The sequence below is a fragment of the Chiloscyllium plagiosum genome, chromosome 8 (genome assembly GCF_004010195.1).
Source record: "Chiloscyllium plagiosum isolate BGI_BamShark_2017 chromosome 8, ASM401019v2, whole genome shotgun sequence".
In the NCBI taxonomy this organism is placed as follows: Eukaryota; Metazoa; Chordata; class Chondrichthyes; order Orectolobiformes; family Hemiscylliidae; genus Chiloscyllium; species Chiloscyllium plagiosum.
In genome coordinates, this window is record NC_057717.1 from 105976746 (window position 1) to 105996591 (window position 19846).

The following is a 19846-nucleotide window of genomic DNA, read 5'->3' on the forward strand; positions in this document are numbered from 1 at the left end:
CTCACCCTAAACCTATGCCCTCTAGTTCTGGACTCCCCAACCCCAGGGAAAAGACTTTGTCTATTTATCCTATCCATGCCCCTCATAATTTTGTAAACCTCTATAAGGTCACCTCTCAGCCTCCGACGCTCCAGGGAAAACAGCCCCAGCCTGTTCAGCCTCTCCCTGCAGCTCAAATCCTCCAACCCTGGCAACATCCTTGTAAATCTTTTCTGAACCCTTTCAAGTTTCACAACGTCTTTTCGATAGGAAGGAGACTAAATTGCACGCAATATTCCAATAGTGGCCTAACCAGTAGTTAAAGTTAGGTGCTGAGGTGAAGGGTCAAACCCTCAAAATCCTGCCAATTTTCCCTCTGCCCATTCTTTTCCTTGACTGAATGCACTGACGGACTCATGGGATCTAGTTCCCAGACAGCAGTTATCAAAACCTGGAGCTGGATTGTGGGAAGCATTAAAATCAAAGCCACCGCTGTCCTGATCCAACATGCACACATGCTGCCTGATTTGGGAGGGGGTCAGTGGGAGGGAGCGGAACTTCTGACACTTTCTTTCTCTAGTTTTGGGGTGCTGAAACCAACGGCGATGTTCCAGCTGCACCTAAGTAGTGACCTGATCAGGCTGGGATTCGCCACATCTTTAGGGGTCAGTTGCACTCTGCTCACTTTGCCAATCAGGAGCACTTAGACGAAGCTGTTTTGCCATTTTTCCAGCTGAAGATGGGGGTGTCCTTTAAACAGACTCAATCCCTCTGCCCTTCCCTGCTGCTTTAAGTTTAAATAATATAAAAATATGCACAATGTAGTAAAAGGGATGAAATTGGTCAGCTAGTACTTTCAAACAGGCATTAGCAAATATGTGTCCAATCCAAGATCAGGTTCACCGCCCAATATCTTTTAGGGATCAAATCATATTGACACAGGGATTATGACTTGCTTTCCGATGTTATTGAATCCCGTGAAGTGTTGTTACTTTGGAAGGTGTTCCAGCTTGACATTTACTGGATTCTCTCACAATAACTTGCGGTGAACACCAGTGTGGTATTAATCTGTTGGTACCAAACTCCAACAACGCCTGGACCTGCTGGTTCCCCAGCCCAGTATTTAAACCATCAACCAAACACACATCACAAAGTGGGTAAAGGATACTGACTTAGCTTTCGGTTAATTTGTTCTATCTCTTTCCGCAATGATTCACATTCCTCCCATAGAAATTTTTTACTGTAAAAGAAGAACAAAAATAACCGAGTTAATCCCTTGATTCTGACATTGTTGGGGAATATTTTATGTGGAGATGGGGCTCTCCCCATGTGGATGACGTGGAACCACATGTCCCTCTACCATGTGATCATTTGATTTCGATTGATACCTGATCAATTGTTAATTGTTGTAAAATTATCCCCATCCTTTGTGAATCTGTGCTATCGATTAGCAGCACTTCAAGTTCACTGAAGTTGAGGAAGACAAAGCCAGAGCAAGAGAAGGCCATTCAGCCCATCAATTCCACTGGGTTGGGTTGGGGGAGCAGTCTGTTGGGGTGTTCCTCAGAGGGTCGGTGTGGACTCCATGGGCCAAATGGCCTGCTCCCACACTGTAAGGAATCTATGATTCCTGGGATGAGCTATCACTGAACACTGACTAGTTTTAGTCTCCGAAGTCTTTCTTTCAGTTTACATCACGTACCTCTCATGTATTTCTGCAGCAAGTTCTTCAGCATGGTTGCTGGAGTCTGTTGTCTGGACTTGGTTCTCCATTTGCTGGACTGGCTCCTGTATTTTGGTCAGGCCTGAGGACAGTTCTTTCTTCCAGTCTTCAATTTTTCTGTCTATCACTAAATTAATCCTGTCCTCTTCAATATTACTGCTCATGCTCAGTCTCCTCACTTCAGCTGTGGAAGACAGAAGTAGTTTCCAATGGGATGAAAATGGTTATGGTGTTGGTCAGATTTTGGCTGGGGAAATGGTGGATCACCACTTCCTACAGGCAGCAGAGTAAGTCAGCAATTGGGCTGCATTATGCCATTGTTTATGTTACAGTCACTCCCCTCTCCACTCGTACCTTTCCTGTAGCATTCTGGTACAACAAACAGGGGCAGGACCTATACATTCAATAGGAGGGTAGTGTTGTAGAATAGAGGGATCAAGGGGTTCAGACACATAATTCTTTGAAGTTTGCATCACATGTAGACAGAGTGGGCAAGAGGTTTATAAAATAATGAGGGGTGTACATAGGGTTAACGGTAGGTGTCTATTCCCTATGATGGAGGATTTCAAGACTAGGAGACATAATTTAAAGGTGAGAGGTTTAAAAAAGGCACAGGTGACAAATCTTTTTTTTTTAAAACACAGAGGGTGGTTTACGTGTGGAATGAGCTTCCTGAGGACGTGGTGGGTGCGGGTATAGTTACAACATTTGAAAGACATTTGGATAAGTCCATGAATAGGAAAGGATTGGAGGGATATGGGCCTGGAGCAGGCAGGTGGGACTAGTTTAATTTGGGATTATGGTCGGCATGGAGGGATGGACGCAAGGGTCTTTTTCTGTGCTGGATGAGTCTATGACTCTAGGTCCCATTTTACAAAGAGAGCTGGCATTGTAAGTGTGCACAGACTTTTGACTATGGAGGGTCAACAATGCTACCATCTCCACCCGCACCCTACCATGCATCCGCCAATCTAAACTTGTCCTTCCATTGATAAATATAAACACAACCAAAGCAAACCGTCACTAGGGCTTAAATACAGAACATGCTGGGGAGGTGGTGGTGTACTGGTGTTGTCACTAGACTAGTAACCTTGAATATAGGGAAATGGATTCAAATCACACCATAACAAATACAATAAAAATCTGAAATAAGAAGCGAGGTCCAGTGATTATTGTCAATTATTGTAAAACCTCATGTCGTTCACTTAATGTTCTTCAAGGGAGGAAATCTGCCATGCTTGCTTGGTCCAGCCAACGTGTGACTCCAGACCTAAGCAATGGTGATTGACTCTGGGATGGGCACTGAATGCTGGCCTATTCAGTGATACCTACATGTGACACACAAATGGTTTAAAATCTGTATTTCTCACACTATAATTGTTGGTGCGTCAAATCACTGAGCCACTGGCTCCTCTAACAGATGTGCAGACATCTTTGGGTAGTGCTAGAGCTGACCAACAAGAAACTCCTGAGAAATGTAGCTAACAGGATGCGATAGTATTGGCCAGTTCCTGAAGCCTGCCCTTGCACATACCAGTCATTCTCTGCCAATCCCTATTATCAGTGTCCCACCTGCCTGGCCTGTGTACATTTTAGAGATCTATGTCCTACCCTCCAGTAGTCGGATCTGCTGCTGATGGTGGCTTCGCTCTTTTGCCAGGAGGCTCACTGTTTGGTTCAAGGATTCAATGGTCTAGGAATAAAGTAAACTGTCAGAACAAGATCAAAGATGTATCTCATTGGCACTGCACATTATTACAAGCCATGACAATTTCAGTTAGTTACACAGAGAGAAGATTAATTAGGAACACACTAGCATCTGTTTTAAGAGACTGGGAACAGATTAGGTAAGTGAACAGATAATGCAGGGGAGGGGTATAAAGACCTACATTCCCACTCATTGGTATTGAACAAGACCCACTCTGGTTTGCATCTGTGATACATTTCCTACATTTACATGGCTGTGTATCTGGTCTGATATCTCAGTTCCTACCAGCACTGCAATCTGCAAAGGGCCACTCCATCAGGTGGACATTAACCCAACATTCAGACTTGGATCTCCCACTTGCTAGTCTTGGGACAATAACGACATAGGAGAAAGTGAGGATGCTGGAGATCAGAGTCAAGAGTGTGGTGCTGAAAAAGCACAGCAGGTCAGGCAGCATCCGAGGAGCAGGCAAACTGATGTTTCAGGTATAAGCTCTTCATCAGGAATGAGGCTTGTGGGGCAGGGGGCTGAGAGATAAATGGGAGGGGTGTAGGGTTGGGGGAAGTAGCTGAGAAAGCGATAGGTAGATGAAGGTGACGGAGAAGGTGATAGGTCGGGGTGAGGTGGAGCTGTTAGATGGGAAAGGTCAGGAGGGTGGTGCCGAGTTAGAGGCTTGGGACTGGGATAATGTGGGAGGAGAGGAAATGAGGAAACTGTTGTAATCCACATTTATCCTGTGTGGTTGCAGAGTCCCATGGTCTCTCTGGATAGAGGTGGAGAGCAAAATAAATCTCTGGTGGTGGGGTCCATTTGTAGGTGGTGGAAGTGGTGGAGGATGATGCAACGTAAACGGAGGTTGGTGGGGTGAAAGATAAGTACTGGGGGTTCAGTCTTTGTTGCGTTAGGAGGGATGGGGTTTAAGGGCAGTGGTGCAGAAAGTGGAGGAGAAACGCTGGGAAGGGAAGTTGCGATCATGGAAGGAGGAGGCCATCTGGGATCTTCTGAGGTGGAATTGGTCTTCCTTGGAATGGATGTGCAGAGGCAGAGGAATTGGGAATCAGGGATAGCATTTTTACAGGAGGTAGGGTGGGAGGTGGTGTAGTCTAGGTAGCTGTGGGAGTCGGAGGGCCTGTATAGATGTCCATGTTAATCAGTCACCGGAGACAGAGATGGAGAGGGCCAGGAAGGGGAGGGAGGTGTCCAAGATGGTCCAGGTGAATTTGAGGTCGGGGTAGAAGGTGTTGGTAAAGTTGATGAACTGTTCAACCTCCCTGTGGGCGCAAGAGGTAGCGCCGATATACAGTCATCGATATAGCAAAGGAACAGGTGGGGGGTGGCGCCGGTGTAACTACTGAAGATGGACTGTTCCACGTACCCGACAAAGAAGCAGGCATAGCTGGGTCCCATGTGGGTGCCCATGGCTACCCCTTTGGCTTGGAGGAAGTGGGAGGATTGGAAGGAAAGGTTGTTGAGGGTGAAGGGTTTGGAGGAAGTGGGCCTCACCCTCAACAACGTCTCCTTCCAATATTCCAGGATATTCCAGGAAGGATGTAGCTGGTCCAACCACTTAGTTTTAAACAAAACAGAAGAATTTATGTAAACATTATGTATGGAACACGAACAAAGGAGAACAGAATTTAGGATAACAACTTATCTGCAAACCTGACTGACTCTATTGCAACTTACTGAAGAACTATTCCAATTTCCTGCTACATTCCCATAAACACACGTCTTGGCAAAAAAAAAGGTGAATTCAAACCCAGGTTCTCACATGAGAGACGTTAGAGAGAGAGGATAATCTGGGTATCATTTACTGAAGCAGGTAGCTGCTTCTCTGTCCCCAGCACTCTCCAAGTGCTAAAACTAAACCAAACTAGAAAAATCCCTGAACTGGGAGAACTGGTCGCTCCCCTTTCATTTCACAATTGTTTTAAAAAACCTAAAGGTCTCCTCTGGTTGTTGACTTAGGCAGTGTCTGGCAGCCATGTGAGCACCTCTGCCTTTTACAACCCCTTCGGAGAAAAAAACAAGGACAACATAACCTTGTTAAAGGAGCAGCATTGTCGCATTGTGGGTATGGTGTTGGATGTTCACTGTTCATGGACTAGATACTGTCAATATTCAGCAGGAATCTAGAGTGAGACTTGAACCTGTAACCTCCCTGTTCAGAGACAGGAATGTTACCCCTGGAAGGCATGTGTAACCCAGACAATAAGATACAAGGAGTGTGTTACAGAGGATATCATGATAATAGAAAGGTGCTTTATAAAAAATACTAGACCATGAACAGTGGGTGCCTAATCATTTATAGCACTTGATTTGGAGTGTCACGGTGTGTTACATAGGCTATGTCACATGCGGGCAACAGTACAAGAGAAAGAAATAACTTGCAGAGTCACAAGAATAAAGTTCACTTTCGCCTGAGCCTTACTCTGGTTTGGACTTCAATGTGGAACTTGATGACCTCGAGCTCATCCATCAGGTTCTTACTGCCAGGTGGAGATCCCAAATGGTTGTCAGTGAAATTCCGCACCTTATTAAACGGAGGGTCTGCAATACAAGCAACGTTCAATCAGATCTGCTGGTCAAATGGGGTCATTCTTTGAAATCAAGATAAACACTTGTGCTGGTGGACAGCAGGTTTGATTGAACAGCAATATGTATCTGTCCCCACCTTTCTGGTGACAGCCGCCAAACTTCAACGTCTGCTGCAATGGAAAAAGAAATATTAGGGAAAAGAATATCAGTGTTTCGAAACTACCATCGAGGACTCTGAGACTGGCTCTACGAGATCCATTCTGTACTCTACACACAAACATACTGGGTGCACTGTCAGCTTACTACACCATTTTGCCAACAATCTTACTCCCCCTCTCCTTATCCATTTCTTTTGAAATCACATTCAGAATTAAAGTATCTAGTTTTTAATGTCTCAATGGGTTCTGGAGTTATGTTCAGATTTTTAATTATTCACACCAGGGCCAACTGTATGTACACGCCTGTTCTGCTAGCTGATATCAGCTGACTACAGCAGTCCAAGTAACTGAACCATTAGGGGTTCCTCCTCAATTGCTATCCAGTCTCTCCATATGGGAGAAACTGGAAATCAGAGTCAAAACGTGTGGCGCTGGAAAAGCACAGCAGGTCAGTGCTGCAGGAGACTCAACGTTTCAGGCATAAGCTTTTCATCAGGAATAGCTCTCTATATGGCCAATGTGCAGATGAAATGTAGGTGAGCATCAGCACCACTTAGTGGCCTCCCCCCCCCCCCCACTACTGGAGTATTTGATTGGAGTGAACACTTTTCCTGGATCAGTTTTGGGAATTTATCTTTAATAATTCAGAAATTTCAAACAGATTGTCTTGAAGGAAATTTCCATAGGAACCAAACCCAATCACCTCTAGATTCCGGATTCCTAAAATCATCTTAAGTTTCCCTGTATCCCAGCTCTTGCCTAAGTTAGGAAGGATGATTGTACAGTTGGCACAATGCAGACTACCTAGCCACCCAGGGTGGACAGGAGCAGCAACTGTTTGTGCCAACAGTTTTGGTGACCAAACATTTTTTTGCAATTTGTTTTAGGCACAGCCATAAAATGAGAAATTGTCCCAATACAGCACAGCATCTCAATATCTGTCATTGCTCTGGGACCAGAAACACAAGTAGGCAAGCAATGATCTTAACATGCTGTCTGCAGGAGGAAATAGTAGATGATGACTCTCACAACTCAATTCCCAAACAGCCTCCTCAGCTGGTTAATGGGCAACAAGATGAGGCCATTCAGCCCCTTGTGTCTGTGACAGAGGGACAGGAGGAGGCCATTCAGCCCCTTGTGTCTGTTACAGAGGGACAGGAGGAGGCCATTCCACACCTTGAGTCTGTGACAGAGGGACAGGAGGAGGCCATTCAGCCCCTCAGGCCTGTTACAAAGGGACAGGAGGTGGCCATTCAGCCTCTCGGGTCTGTTACAGTGGGACAGGAGCTGGCCATTCAGCCCCTCAGGCCTGTTACAAAGGGACAGGAGCTGGCCATTCAGCCTCTCGGGTCTGTTACAGTGGGACAGGAGCTGGCCATTCAGCCCCTCAGGCTTGTTACAGAGGGACAGGAGGAGGCCATTCAGCCCCTTGTGTCTGTCGCAGAGGGACAGGAGGAGGCCACTCAGCCTCTCAGGTCTGTTACGGAGGGACAGGAAGACGCCATTCAGCCCCTCAGGTCTATAACAGAGGGACACGAGGAGGCTATTCAGCCTATCGGGTCTGTTACACAGAGACAGCAGGAAGCTATTCAGCCCCCATGCCTGTTAAAGAGGGACAGGAGGTGGCCATTCAGCCCCTTGTGTCTGTTACAGAGGGACAGGAGGAGGCCATTCAGCCCCTTGTGTCTGTTACAGAGGGACAGGAGGAGGCCATTCAGCCCCTTGTGTCTGTTACAGAGGGACAGGAGGAGGCCATTCAGCCCCTCATGCCTGTTACAGAGGGACAGGAGGAGGCCATTCAGCCCCTTGTGTCTGTTACAGAGGGATAGGAGGGTGCATGGTATTGGGGGCAAAGTACTAACTTGGATTGAAAGTTGGTTGGCTGATAGGAAACAAAGAGTAGTGATAAACGGCTCCATTTCGGAATGGCAGGCAGTGACCAGTGGGGTACCGCAGGGATCAGCACAGGGACTGCAGCTTTTTACAATATATATTAATGATATAGAAGATGGTATCAGCAATAACATTAGCAAATTTGCTGATGATACAAAGCTGGGTGGTGAAAGTTGCCACTCAGGTGGATAGAGCTTGTAAGAAGGCCTATGGTGTATTAGCATTCATTAACAGAGGGATTGAATTCAAGAGTCATGAGGTGACGTTGCAGCTGTACAGGACCTTGGTAAGGCCACATTTGGAGTACTGTGTGCAGTTCTGGTCTCCAAGTTTGAGAAAAGACATTCTGGCTATTGAGGGGGTGCAGCGTAGGTTCACGAGGTCAATTTCTGGAATGGTGGGATTACCTTACACTGAAAGACTGGAGCGAGTGGGCTTGTATACCTTTGAGTTTAAAAGTCTGAGAGGGGATCTGATTGAGACATAAGATTATTAAAAAATTGGATACTCTGGAGGCAGGAAACATGTTTCTGCTGATGGGTGAGTGCCGAACCAGAGGACACAGCTTAAAAATACGGGGTAGACCATTTAGGACAGAGCTCAGGAGAAACTTCTTCACCCAGAGAGTGGTGGCTGTGTGGAATGCTCTGCCCCAGAGGGCAGTGGAGGCCCAGTCTCTGGATTCATTTAAGAAAGAGTTGGATAGAGCTCTCAAAGATAGTGGAATCAAGGGTTATGGAGATAAGGCAGGAACAGGATACTGATTAAAGATGATCGGCCATAATCATATTGAATGGTGGTGCAGGCTCGAAGGGCAGAATGGCCTACTCCTGCACCTATTGTCTATTGAGGAGGCTATTCAGCCCCTCAGGCCTGTGGCAGAGTGATAGGAGAAGGCCATTCAGCCTCTCGGGCCTGTGACAGAGGGACAGGAAGAGGCCATTCAGCCCCTTGTGTCTGTTACAGAGGGACAGGAGTAGGCCATTCAGCTTCTCGATCCTGTTACATAGGGACAGGAGGATGCCATTTAGCCCCCTGTGTCTGTTACAGCGGTACGGGAGGATGCCATTCAGCCCCTCGGTCCTGTTACAGAGGGACAGGTGGAGGCCATTCAGCCTCTCGGGTCTGTTATAGAGGAATAGGAAGAGGCCATTTGGTCTCTTGAGTCTGTTACAGAGGGACAGGAGGAGGCTGTTCGAATAGTAGCCAACTGAGATTACCTGGCCAGGTATCTCTGCATTTTCTGGGCCAACAAGCAGTTGTTCCCTAACGAGGTAGAAAAGAGCTTGTTTGGGAGATTAGCAGTATTGATGTTAAGGTCTGATGTTAAGGGATACAGTCACTCTGTGCTTAAGTCTGTGAATGCTTCTGTGCCAGAAACTGGCACTAGGTGGATACGTCAAGATTGGGTGATGTGTTTGAATACAGCTGGAAGTGTAAGGATTGGCCCACGTTTCATCCTGCTAACAAGGTGCTAGATGACAAAGGGTGTCACTGAGAGACAGGGAAACAGTTTTGCTATGACACCACAGGAATGTTCACTGGCTCCACTTGTTTCAGCACGATCCAAGTTATTTTGTTGTATCACTGACTGTAGGTCCTACTGCTTGCAAAGTCCTATAGTTAGAGTACTATGTACAGTCCTGATCACTATATTATAGGAAGCCTGGCATCATACATAACAACAGAAAGGAGGCTTACTGGGAAATTGCCAAAATTGGAGAATGATGGCTCTGAGAGAAGATTATAAATTAGGAATATCTTGATTGGAGCAGCAGAGGCTGAGGGGAAATTCAATTGAGGTATGTAAAATTATAAGGGATCCCAGATAGTTAGCAAGGATCTAGTCTCCTCAGCAAACAGGTTAATAAGCAGGCAGAACAAACTGAAAGATATTTACAGAAGAATTAGAGTTGAGAACCTCTTTCCATTCAGTGGATTGTAGGGTTGTGGAACTGACGGTCTGAAACCGAAGCAGAAACCCTCATCACTATAGCATTTAGAATGGATCAGTGCTGAATATTCTTCAGTTAGCACTGACATGATATGGAGAGGGCGAAGCCATCTTCTGTAACTAATTTCTATGATCTACAACAACAGTTTATATTAACATGGTGCCTTTAATGTAATCACATCTTCAGGCATTTCACTGAAGCATTATAAAACAAAGTGTGACACCGAACCACACAAGGAAATAATCAGTTGGAGGGCCAAAGGCTTGGTCAAAGAGGTAGGTTTTAAGAAGTGTCTTTGAGGAGGAAAGTGAAGTAAAGAGGTGAGAGAGAGAGTGAAGAGGATATTTCAGAGCCTGGGTTCCAGGCACATGGTGGAGGAATTACAACTGGAAATACAAAGGCCACAACTAAAACAGCACTGATTAACTTAGAGAATTTTGAGGTTGCAGTAGATTACGGAAAGAGGGAGTGAGGCCAGGAATGGCTTTGTAAAAAGAAGATAAGTTTTAAAATCAAGATGGTGATTCACTTGGAACGGATGTAGGGCACCAAAAACAGGGCTGAGACACAGAGCATGGTACATGCTTCGAGTTAGGAAACAGGAGCAGAATTTTGGAACAGCACAAGTTTGCAGAGCGTAGAATGTGTTGGAATCGTCAAGTCAAAGGAAACAAAAGCATGGATGGGTTGAGACAAGCAAAACTGAAGTGTGTTACAGAGGAGCAAATGGCAGTGTTAAAGATGGCATGAATCGGTCAGACATTCAACTCAGGGTCAAATGTGACACCAAAAATCTGTGAATAGAATTCATACTCACTGTCCCTTTCAGGCCCTCCCTGTGATGATCACAGCTTGCTGCTTTTAACTTTATAGACTGTTGCCTCAAGACCACAAGGTGGTGTCCAACTTGAGCAACACTGACTTACCATGGTATCCCCATCACTATCAGTGGTGATCCGAGACATGAGTGAAATATCAGTGTTCATCTCTCAAACCTAGCAAACTGTAAAAGCAAAGCACAAAAGTTCATCACAGCATTTCGTAGATAGTTTCACTAGATATTGCTCCTGCCTTTACCATAATCTCAGTGACTAGGTATGGAATTTCTCCCAGGGGAGCAGCATTTGTCACTCATCTCTCGTGCTGTTGTGAGCCACCCTCTCGAACCATTGTAGTCTGTGTGAACATGCTCCAAGTGTCTGGGAGAGAGTTTCAGACTCTGACCTATTGATAGTGAGGCTAATTATATTCTGAAAGCTCCTAATTTCTTTCAGCAAACATTTTCGCCGTTAGCAATTACTGTTAAATCTCTGTCTTTGTTACTTTCCATCTTATTTACTACAATTAATTGTCAAATAACTGAAACCATCTAATGAATACATTGAGAAAGTTGCATGATTTAGAATGAAAAAGTTAAAACTAAATTTCAGTGCACTGTGGTGTCTTATACATGGTAAAATGCATGTTTTGGAATGTCAGAATAAATTCAGCAGTTAGAGAACTGGAAAGCTGTCTCTGACACATGCTGCGATCTTGTGTGATTCCTGACCAAAATCTCTGAAATTTATGTTCTTTGTAAGTGATGACAGTAGGAGACAGGAGTAGCGAACTCAAGAAAATTATGGGCCTTTGGTTGTTGAGAGTTTTGAGAACTTATACTGATTTTAGTATATACATCTCTGCAGTCACAACCTTTAGTTCAGCAGCAGTGCAAAGATCTGGTTCATCACGTATTGCAGAAACGAACTTCCAGGAATGCCTAGGAGTAGTGCTTTACAAAGTTTGGCAATAATCTACAATGACCATTAAACTCCTGCCTTTAGTCCCTGATCTGACATCATGGCTGAGATGGGTCCCCACAATATGTTCCCAATTTGTGTGATCCCTTGACTGATTGATAGTGATCTTTCAAAAAGATGACAAGGTGATTACAAGAGAACAAGTCCATTCTGTTCATCTTGGGCAATCCAACATTGGCTACATTGATTCTGATACTCAGTTGTTTCTTCATTAATCCAATTCTTCATTAATCTTCACCTCCACTATTCTATCTGGAAATCTATGTGTAAGGAAGGATTTTCCCAGCTTGTTTTCTGTTAATCTATACCTGTGTTTGCTGTTATACTGCTCTCCCAACTTAATTGGAAATTATTTTCCAGATCTCTTCTTTTCCCAACTCATTCTCCACCTTATTCATTATCCCAGGCTGCTCATAGCCAGTGGCAAAATACACCAGCCTCCTGTCTCTTCATCACCATCAGGTTTTGAATGTTTCTCTATATTTTAGTAAACAGAACTAGGTACACTGTTCATGATTGGATCAATACCATTCAATTCCAAAAGGATTTCCTCTGGTTTTACATCTTGGTTCAGTATTTTATTTGCATTGGTCACTGTTGAACCGGCTGAGAGGTACATCTTTTTGTTTTGCACTCATCAGGACATACGAGAATATCAGATTTCAAATAATCACAACAATTTATGTTGCAGGAAAAATGGATGTTGATTGGTTGGCAAATCATCTGAGATGAATCGAATCATTACATTGGGAACTCTAGTTTCCCTGAGGTCCTGTGCAATTAAAAGAAGATGCAAGGCTTGAACATTTACAGAGAACAGGTCCCTCGGTATGAATCTGTGTCACTGTTGGCAAACATAAGTGAACAATATCACGAATTTAGCTGATTATCTTACATTGGTTTTAACATAGTTGCATTCAGAATATTAGGGACTGTTCAGCAATTTATACCTAGTTGAGAATCACATCTAACAGTAGATATTTTGCTTTGGGTTTTCCAACTACTGGCTAATTGAGTCCAATCTGTACTCTGCCTGGAATAAATAACTGAAGCAAAATGCTGCTCAATATGATCAATTGATCACTAGAATGTACAACCCTGGTACCTGACATCACACCAATGCTGAAATTCTTACACAATAATGCTCAATTTTGTGGGAGATGAAAGTTTCGGATCAATGTCAGGATCTTGTTAGTGGGGACTATCACTCATGTAGTCACTGCATTGTCGCAGTGTGTAACGACTGCTGAAGGATAATGAGGCAATGCACATGTTGTACAGACCAGCAGCCATTGATAAAACAAGACATAAAACAACATCACTTGTGAGTGTCTGGAACATTCCAGAAACAGGTGGACACAGTGAGTCATGGGAACAAATCTATCATATATGTCACACCGCAAATTATTCTTACAGTATGTCGATTATTTTAATTTCCTGTGTAAGACATTATGCTTGCCTGTGTCAAATGTCTCATGGCTCTGCCTACTTACACATGTTGTTCACTGTCTCTTCATAAGTAAGTGCTTTTCCTGAATTGGGTGTGATATTACACACTTCACAAATTTGCAATGTGATGATGTAGAGCAGAAACTCTTAATCCTCGAGTTACTCTAGCCAGCTGTGTCTCTTGTCTCCCAGCTTGACATAACATCTCCAATAGGTCCCTGCTCTTCAACTTTGAGCCCAGGTGAATATAGAAATTACAGTGAATTATGTTGTGAGCTGCTCTTTCTCCAAAGCATACCAGCAACAAGGCCCAAGCAGCTTCTGACCCTGCTCTTCACTCGGGACTCATGGTCTTTCTTACTCACTTTCTGAGTCTTATTGTTATGATCTGCACACTATTGAAGTGAAATGAGATGACTGAATGGAAAAGCATTTTACCCTTCTCCTATTGAGTCTTTCTGCTGAATCCATCCTCTGAACTGGCAGCCTTCTTCTCAACAACTTTGAAAGATGCTGCTTTCAGGGCTCAGGGTCCCCACAAACCCTGCCACATGACCTTAGTGTGTGTGTATGTGGTGAAGGGGCTGATAGTGACTGTCTGTGTTGGTGAGTGTGATCATATGTATGGGTGAGGGGATTGCGGGCCATTTACTCATGGAATGTGGGTGTCATTGGCCTTTATTGTCCATCCCTAGTTACGCTTGAGAAGGTAATGGTGATCTACCTTCTGAATCCTCTGCAATCCATTTGGTGTAGATTAGCGAAAGCTAATTAAAGTGTAAGTGTGAGTAGATGGAGGAGGAAGAGAGGAAAGATGGAGAAAGAAAACAGTCAAAAGAATTAAAAGTTTAGTTGGGGACTTGTTGCACATTAAAACCAATGATGTCATGTTGGCCTTTAGCAGTGGTAATACAGTCAGATACATTAGGGACATTTAAGCAACTCTTGGATAGGTACACGTAAGATAGGACAATGAAGGGTATGTAGGTTAACCTGATCTTAGAGTAGGATAAAAGGCCAGCACAACATCGAGGGCTGAAGGGCCTGTGCTGTGCTGTACTCTTTTATGTTCTAAGTAATGTTGAATGCAAATGTTAACATCAACAGTATTCATTGCTTCATGGCCAAGTTCCACAGAGTGGCTCAGTTGAAGTAATGAGCTGACGAGTACGGAAAGTAATAACCATTTTTAAAAATAAATTACTTTAAACACTGATTTTAATATTTATAATGGTATACTATATTTCATCTTTAATCTGTAAATTTTGATAATTATATATTGAAAGTCATTTATGCTGTTTTGTTTCTGATGCCATCAGGGGTCACATTCCTAACTTTGAAGAGTTAAATAGTATTACTTATATATCATATCAAGTCCTAACTCTTACATTGGATTTCACAGCTTTGATCTCAACATAGTGTTCCATTTAATGACTTATTTTTGAAAGCTACAGAAAAAAATCAGAGGGGCTTTGTATTGAGATGACAAGGTGATGAGTCAAACTGGATATTTCCCTCGTCCGTTCGTGTTGAATGCTGTTTATTAGGTCACTATGATCCTGATTTTTCAGTAATTCCATTATATCGAACAGTACTGAAGATTAACAGGTCAGTAGTCACTTAGTTTTATTTGTCATCTTCTTTGAAAATGGGCACCTGACTAGTCTGTTTCCCAAACCATTGTCCCATCCCTGGATCACACCAAATTTGAAGGGAAATTATTTCCGATGTGTGCTTAATTTATTGCCCATTCTGAGTTGCCCTGAAAAGATGCTGAAAGTACACTATGGAGATATTAATGTTATCAAGGGATACAGGGATAGAGTGGAAATAAAAGATCAGCTCTGATCAATCTGAACGGCAGAACACGCTCAAAGGGCTACTTTTTAAAATTCATTCATGGGAAGTGGGAGTTCACTGGCTAGGCCAACATTTAGTGCCCATCCCTCATGGCCCAGAGGGCAGTAAGGAGTCACCCACATTGCTGTCAGTCTGGAGTCACATGTAGACCAGACCTGGCAGATTTCCTTCCCTAAAGAACCAGACAAATCTATCCTTGACAACCGACAATGGTTTCGTGGTCATCATTAAACACTCACTTCCAGATTATTATTGAATTAAAATGCCACCATCCGCCATGGCAAGATTCAAACCCAAGTCCCCAGAAAATTACCTGGGTTCAGCGATAATACCACCAGGCTACTTTATACTGTGGTATAAAAGGGGAATTCCAGGATTGTGACCCAGCAGCCATGAAGAAGCAATGAGACCTATCCATCTTCATGGTGTGGTATTTGGGGATGTTTTACTGTTTATACTAACCATTTGCTAAATGATTTACTTGATTTGAAGACTGCAAAACAAACCATTGTCAAATGTAAAAGTATGACCTTATAGTTAGAAGTTCTATGAATATAATGCAATTATAACGAATATTCAACTTGTAAGGTTTCAATTCATTTCGGTTCAAAATCAGTTTTAAATTTGTTCTTAAACATATCTTTTGATTTGTTTCCTTGCTGCCCTAACTCACTTACCTGTAGTAGCTTTGCACCACCAGCAGATTTCAAACCGTGTGATTAAACACAAACGCATTACGTCGGCGCTGAATGTTTGTTACACAGCAGCCCCCGTAAGGCCGGCAGGGGGGCGGGGCTAGCGGCCAGTCTCTCAACCAAGCTTGGGGAGGGGAGAGCGGGAACCCCGCCCGCCTGTCTGTGATTGGCTCCATTACCGGAAGGTCCGGGCATGCTCCACGTCAATCACAGCGCGGCTGTTTGTCGATTGAAGGCCGCGCCTGTCGATCAGAGGCAGTAGGTGTGGTTGTGGCCCGAAGCACGCAGCAGGTGAGTGACAGGAGCAGTCAGACATCCGGCCAGCGGAGAGCTTCAGGGCAGATTAGTGTCAGTTAAAAACAGCCGGGACAATCCCCCGCCCCCTTCCCACAAAGCCGCTCCAAGTATCCGCTTCTCTGTTGCCGCCCGCTGACGGTTGACCGTTAACCGTCCGGGCTTCTCGCGAACGTGTGACGTAGGCGATTCCAATGCATGGGGCGTGGCTACTGACCCCGCCCATTTCTACTCTGACCCCGCCCATTTCCACACTGGCCCCGCCCATTTCTGCTCTGACCCCGCCCATTTCTACTCTGACCCCGCCTGTTTCCGCTGTGACTCTGACCCCGCCCACAGGCGGAAGCAGTTGGAGCAGGCAGTGATCAGGCTGTAAGGGGTTGTGGTCAGGCTGCAGTGTGAGTGACTCTGGTGTAGAGTCACTCCACAGTTACAGTTTCTGTCACCATCTGGATAACGGTGTGGATTGAATGACCTGGTGCAGGACTGGCTGATGCCAGCAATGTTTAGATGTAGTTGTGAATAGCCACTTGATCAGTCAGTACCAACAGAGGGAGAGGAGGAATGGGCAGAGACATTCAGTATAACCTCCTACCTCTCAGTGTTTCACTGTCTGTGTGTCGCACACACTATGCTCAGAGCTTTCAATGTAACTGCAGGGAAACTTACAGAGTGCAGTCGAAACAGCTGCTCCACAGAAAAAACACAGCCAGTTATAATAACTCGTGTTCTCTAGGAAATCCTGCAGCAGCAGTTTGAACAGTGTTTGTCTTGGAGTGTGCTCTGGTCTTCAGTGGGGGAAGAAAAAGCCTGAGAGGAAGATACTGGCCAACTGAACTCCTCTGTTTCTGAAAAAATATACTCTTGGTATGAGTTCAAAATGAAATCTGTTATAGACTCATAGAGTCATACAGCACAGAAACAGACTCTTTGGTCCAGCCAGTTCGTGCTGAACATAATCCCAAATTAAACTCGTCTCACCTGCCTGCACTTGGATCATATTCCCTCAAAACCTTTCCTGTTTATATCTTTTAAATGTTGTAACTACCCACATCCACCACTCCTCTGGAAGTTCATTCCACACACAAACTGCTCTGTACGTAGTACAAAGCCCCTCATGTCTTTTCAAAATCTTTCTCTTTCCTTAAAAATGTGTCCCTGGTCTTGAAATCCCCCACCCGCCAATCTCCCTTCCCAATTATGCGCTCCACCCTCCTCTCTGACCTATCACCTCCATCCCCACCCCCATTCACCTATTGTACTCTTTGCTACCTTCTCCCCAGCCACCCACCCCATTTATCTCCACCCTGGAAGCTCCCTGCCTCCATTCCTGATGAAGGGCTTTTGCCTGAAACGTTGATTTTCCTGCTCCTTGGATGCTGCCTGACCTTTTCCAGCACCACTCTAATCTAAACTCTGGTTTCCAGTATCTGCAGTCCTCACTTTTGCCTGCCTGAAAAAAGTCCCATCCTATCCAGCCTCGCCTTATCTTCCATTCCCAGTATTCTGGAAGAGTGATTGAAAGAACTTATTGTGTTTCCTGAGCAAGTTCTAATTACAAAAAAACATTTGCAGTGATCTCTAACAGAAACCAATCCATATATGATACAAGCCCTGAAATTATACCAAGTTTCATAATTGTAGAAAATGAAAGCCCTCAAATAAAATACTAAATAGCAGCAGAATGTTTCCTGACACAAACAGTGAGTTGACTGTGCCCACTTTGTGGAAGATTATACGGTCAAGTCTCTGATTGATGTGGGGCAAGAACCCACAACCTCCTAGCTGGGAGGTGCATGTATTACCATCAAGTCGCAATTGACACATGAGAACCAGCACCTGGGTGTATTGAGAGTGATGAGTCATTTCACATAACAGGTCACAGCCCTGAAACATGACCAGTTTCTCTCTCCATAGATGTTGCCTGACTCGCTCTACATTTTCTACTTTTATTTCTGCAGTCTTTTGCTTTTGTTTTAAAATAGAAGCTTTGTTTTTTTTTAATAAAGCCTTTCACTTGGACCCCGTTCTAGATAGAACATAGAACATTACAGCACAGTAAAGGCCCTTCAGCCCTCGATGTTGCACTGGCCTGTAAAACTAATCTGAAGCCTATCTAACCTGCACAATTCCATTTTCATCCATATGACTATCAGTTGGTGAGTCTACTACTGTTGCAGGTAGTGCGTTCCATGCCCTATTACTCTCTGAGTAAAGAAACTACCTCTGACATCTGTCCTATATCTATCACCCTTCACTTTAAAGCTTTGTCCCCTTGTGCGAGCCATCACCATTGGAGGATAAAGGCTCTCACTGTCCACCCTATCTAACCTTCTGATTATCTTCTATGTCTCAATTAAGTCACCTCTCAACGTTCTCTCCAAGGAAAAGAGCCTCAAGTCCCTCAGCCTTTCCTTGTAAGACCTTTCCTCCGTCCCAGGCAACATCCTGGTAAATCTCCTCTGCACCCTTTCCAATGCTTCCACATCCTATAATGCGGTGACTAGAACTGTACACATTACTCCAAGTGCGGCCGTTCCAGAGTTTTGTACAGCTGCAACATGACCTCACGGCTCCAAAACTCAATCCCTTTACCAATAAGAGCTAACAGGCCATATGCCTTCTGAACAACCCTATCAACCTGAATGGCAACTTTCAAGGATCTTGTCGCCAACAAAATTTGACATCGTAGAGGTGAAAACTGATGTTAAGAAAATAAATTGGATTAAATTAATTTTTCCTTTTCATTGTAATAAAACAGGGCTTGTTGAGATAATAGAATGCCAACAGAAGGAGATCCTACTAGCCTGGTTAAAACAGCCCATCTGATTCTACTGTCTACCTCCTGGGGTATGCAGATATGGGTGTCGTTCATATCGGGTAAGATGTGCAAGAACACTACTGCAGAGTTAATCAGGATCTGAACTGTGTGGTGAACGAATTAGGTTTTTGGATCACAGATTGTCACCAGAAACTGTCTCACAAAATTTTATTTATGAAATGATTTCAACTATATGATTTTATTACATGTTCTTTAAAGATGTATTTTCTTTAAAAATCTTGAATTGAGTAATTCTGATTTGATTAATTGTAGTCACATGTTGCTAAGTAAAGTGAAAAACAATGTTTTGTGAGAGTACAACAGCAATTCTGGAGTTGTTCAGTTCTGGAAAGCTGTTACAGCTGAGAGTTGTGCCCATTAGCAGGGAATGTGCAGGTTTGGGTTTGCTGGCAGCTGAAAAACTGGAACTGTGGCCTAGCATCGTCTGGTCTCAGCTGCATTGGGGTGTACACCAGCACTGCCTGGTCTCAGCTGCATTGGGGTGTACACCAGCATCGCCTGGTCTCAGCTGCATTGGGGTGAGCACCAGCACTGCCTGATCTCTGCTGCATTGGGGTGTACACCAGCATCGCATGGTCTCTGCTGCATTGGGGTATACACCAGCATCGCCTGGTCTCAGCTGCATTGGGGTGTACACCAGCATTGCCTGGTCTCAACTGCATTGGGGTGTACACCAGCATCGCCTGGTCTCAGCTGCATTGGGGTATACACCAGCATCGCCTGGTCTCAGCTGCATTGGGGTGTACACCAGCATTGCCTGGTCTCAGCTGCATTGGGGTGTACACCAGCACTGCCTGGTCTCAGCTGCATTGGGGTGTACACCAGCACTGCCCACCAGCATCGCCTGGTCTCAACTGCATGGGGTGTACACCAGCATCGCCTGGTCTCAGCTGCATTGGGGTGTACACCAGCATCGCCTGGACTCAGCTGCATTGGGGTGTGCACCAGCATCG

At 44.5% G+C, this 19846-nt stretch overlaps 2 protein-coding genes across 4 annotated transcripts in view; one reads left to right on the forward strand and one right to left on the reverse strand.

The window, feature by feature from the left end:
• LOC122552303 (myosin-13-like) overlaps nt 1–15755 on the reverse strand; it is a 25387-nt gene extending 9632 nt beyond the window's left edge. Inside the window, exons 1-8 of one of the 2 annotated variants that reach the window (XM_043695031.1) lie at nt 15740–15755; nt 10881–10957; nt 9900–9962; nt 6085–6118; nt 5842–5960; nt 3314–3395; nt 1682–1886; nt 1152–1219 (exon numbers count right to left, since the gene is read on the reverse strand). In XM_043695031.1, the coding sequence (XP_043550966.1) occupies nt 1152–1219; nt 1682–1886; nt 3314–3395; nt 5842–5960; nt 6085–6118; nt 9900–9962; nt 10881–10940 (631 nt within the window). In that variant the 5' untranslated portion in view covers nt 10941–10957; nt 15740–15755. Of the gene's footprint in view, nt 1–1151; nt 1220–1681; nt 1887–3313; nt 3396–5841; nt 5961–6084; nt 6119–9899; nt 9963–10880; nt 11020–15739 lie in introns of those variants that run through there. The other variant, XM_043695032.1, reaches the window with a different exon arrangement.
• A 185-nt stretch (nt 15756–15940) lies between these two features.
• tmem205 (transmembrane protein 205) overlaps nt 15941–19846 on the forward strand; it is a 10921-nt gene continuing 7015 nt past the window's right edge. The window contains exons 1-3 of one of the 2 annotated variants that reach the window (XM_043695034.1): nt 15989–16048; nt 16788–16918; nt 18813–18931. In XM_043695034.1, coding sequence (XP_043550969.1) covers nt 18832–18931 — 100 coding nt within the window. In that variant the 5' untranslated portion in view covers nt 15989–16048; nt 16788–16918; nt 18813–18831. Of the gene's footprint in view, nt 16049–16787; nt 16919–18812; nt 18932–19846 lie in introns of both variants that reach the window. The other variant, XM_043695033.1, reaches the window with a different exon arrangement.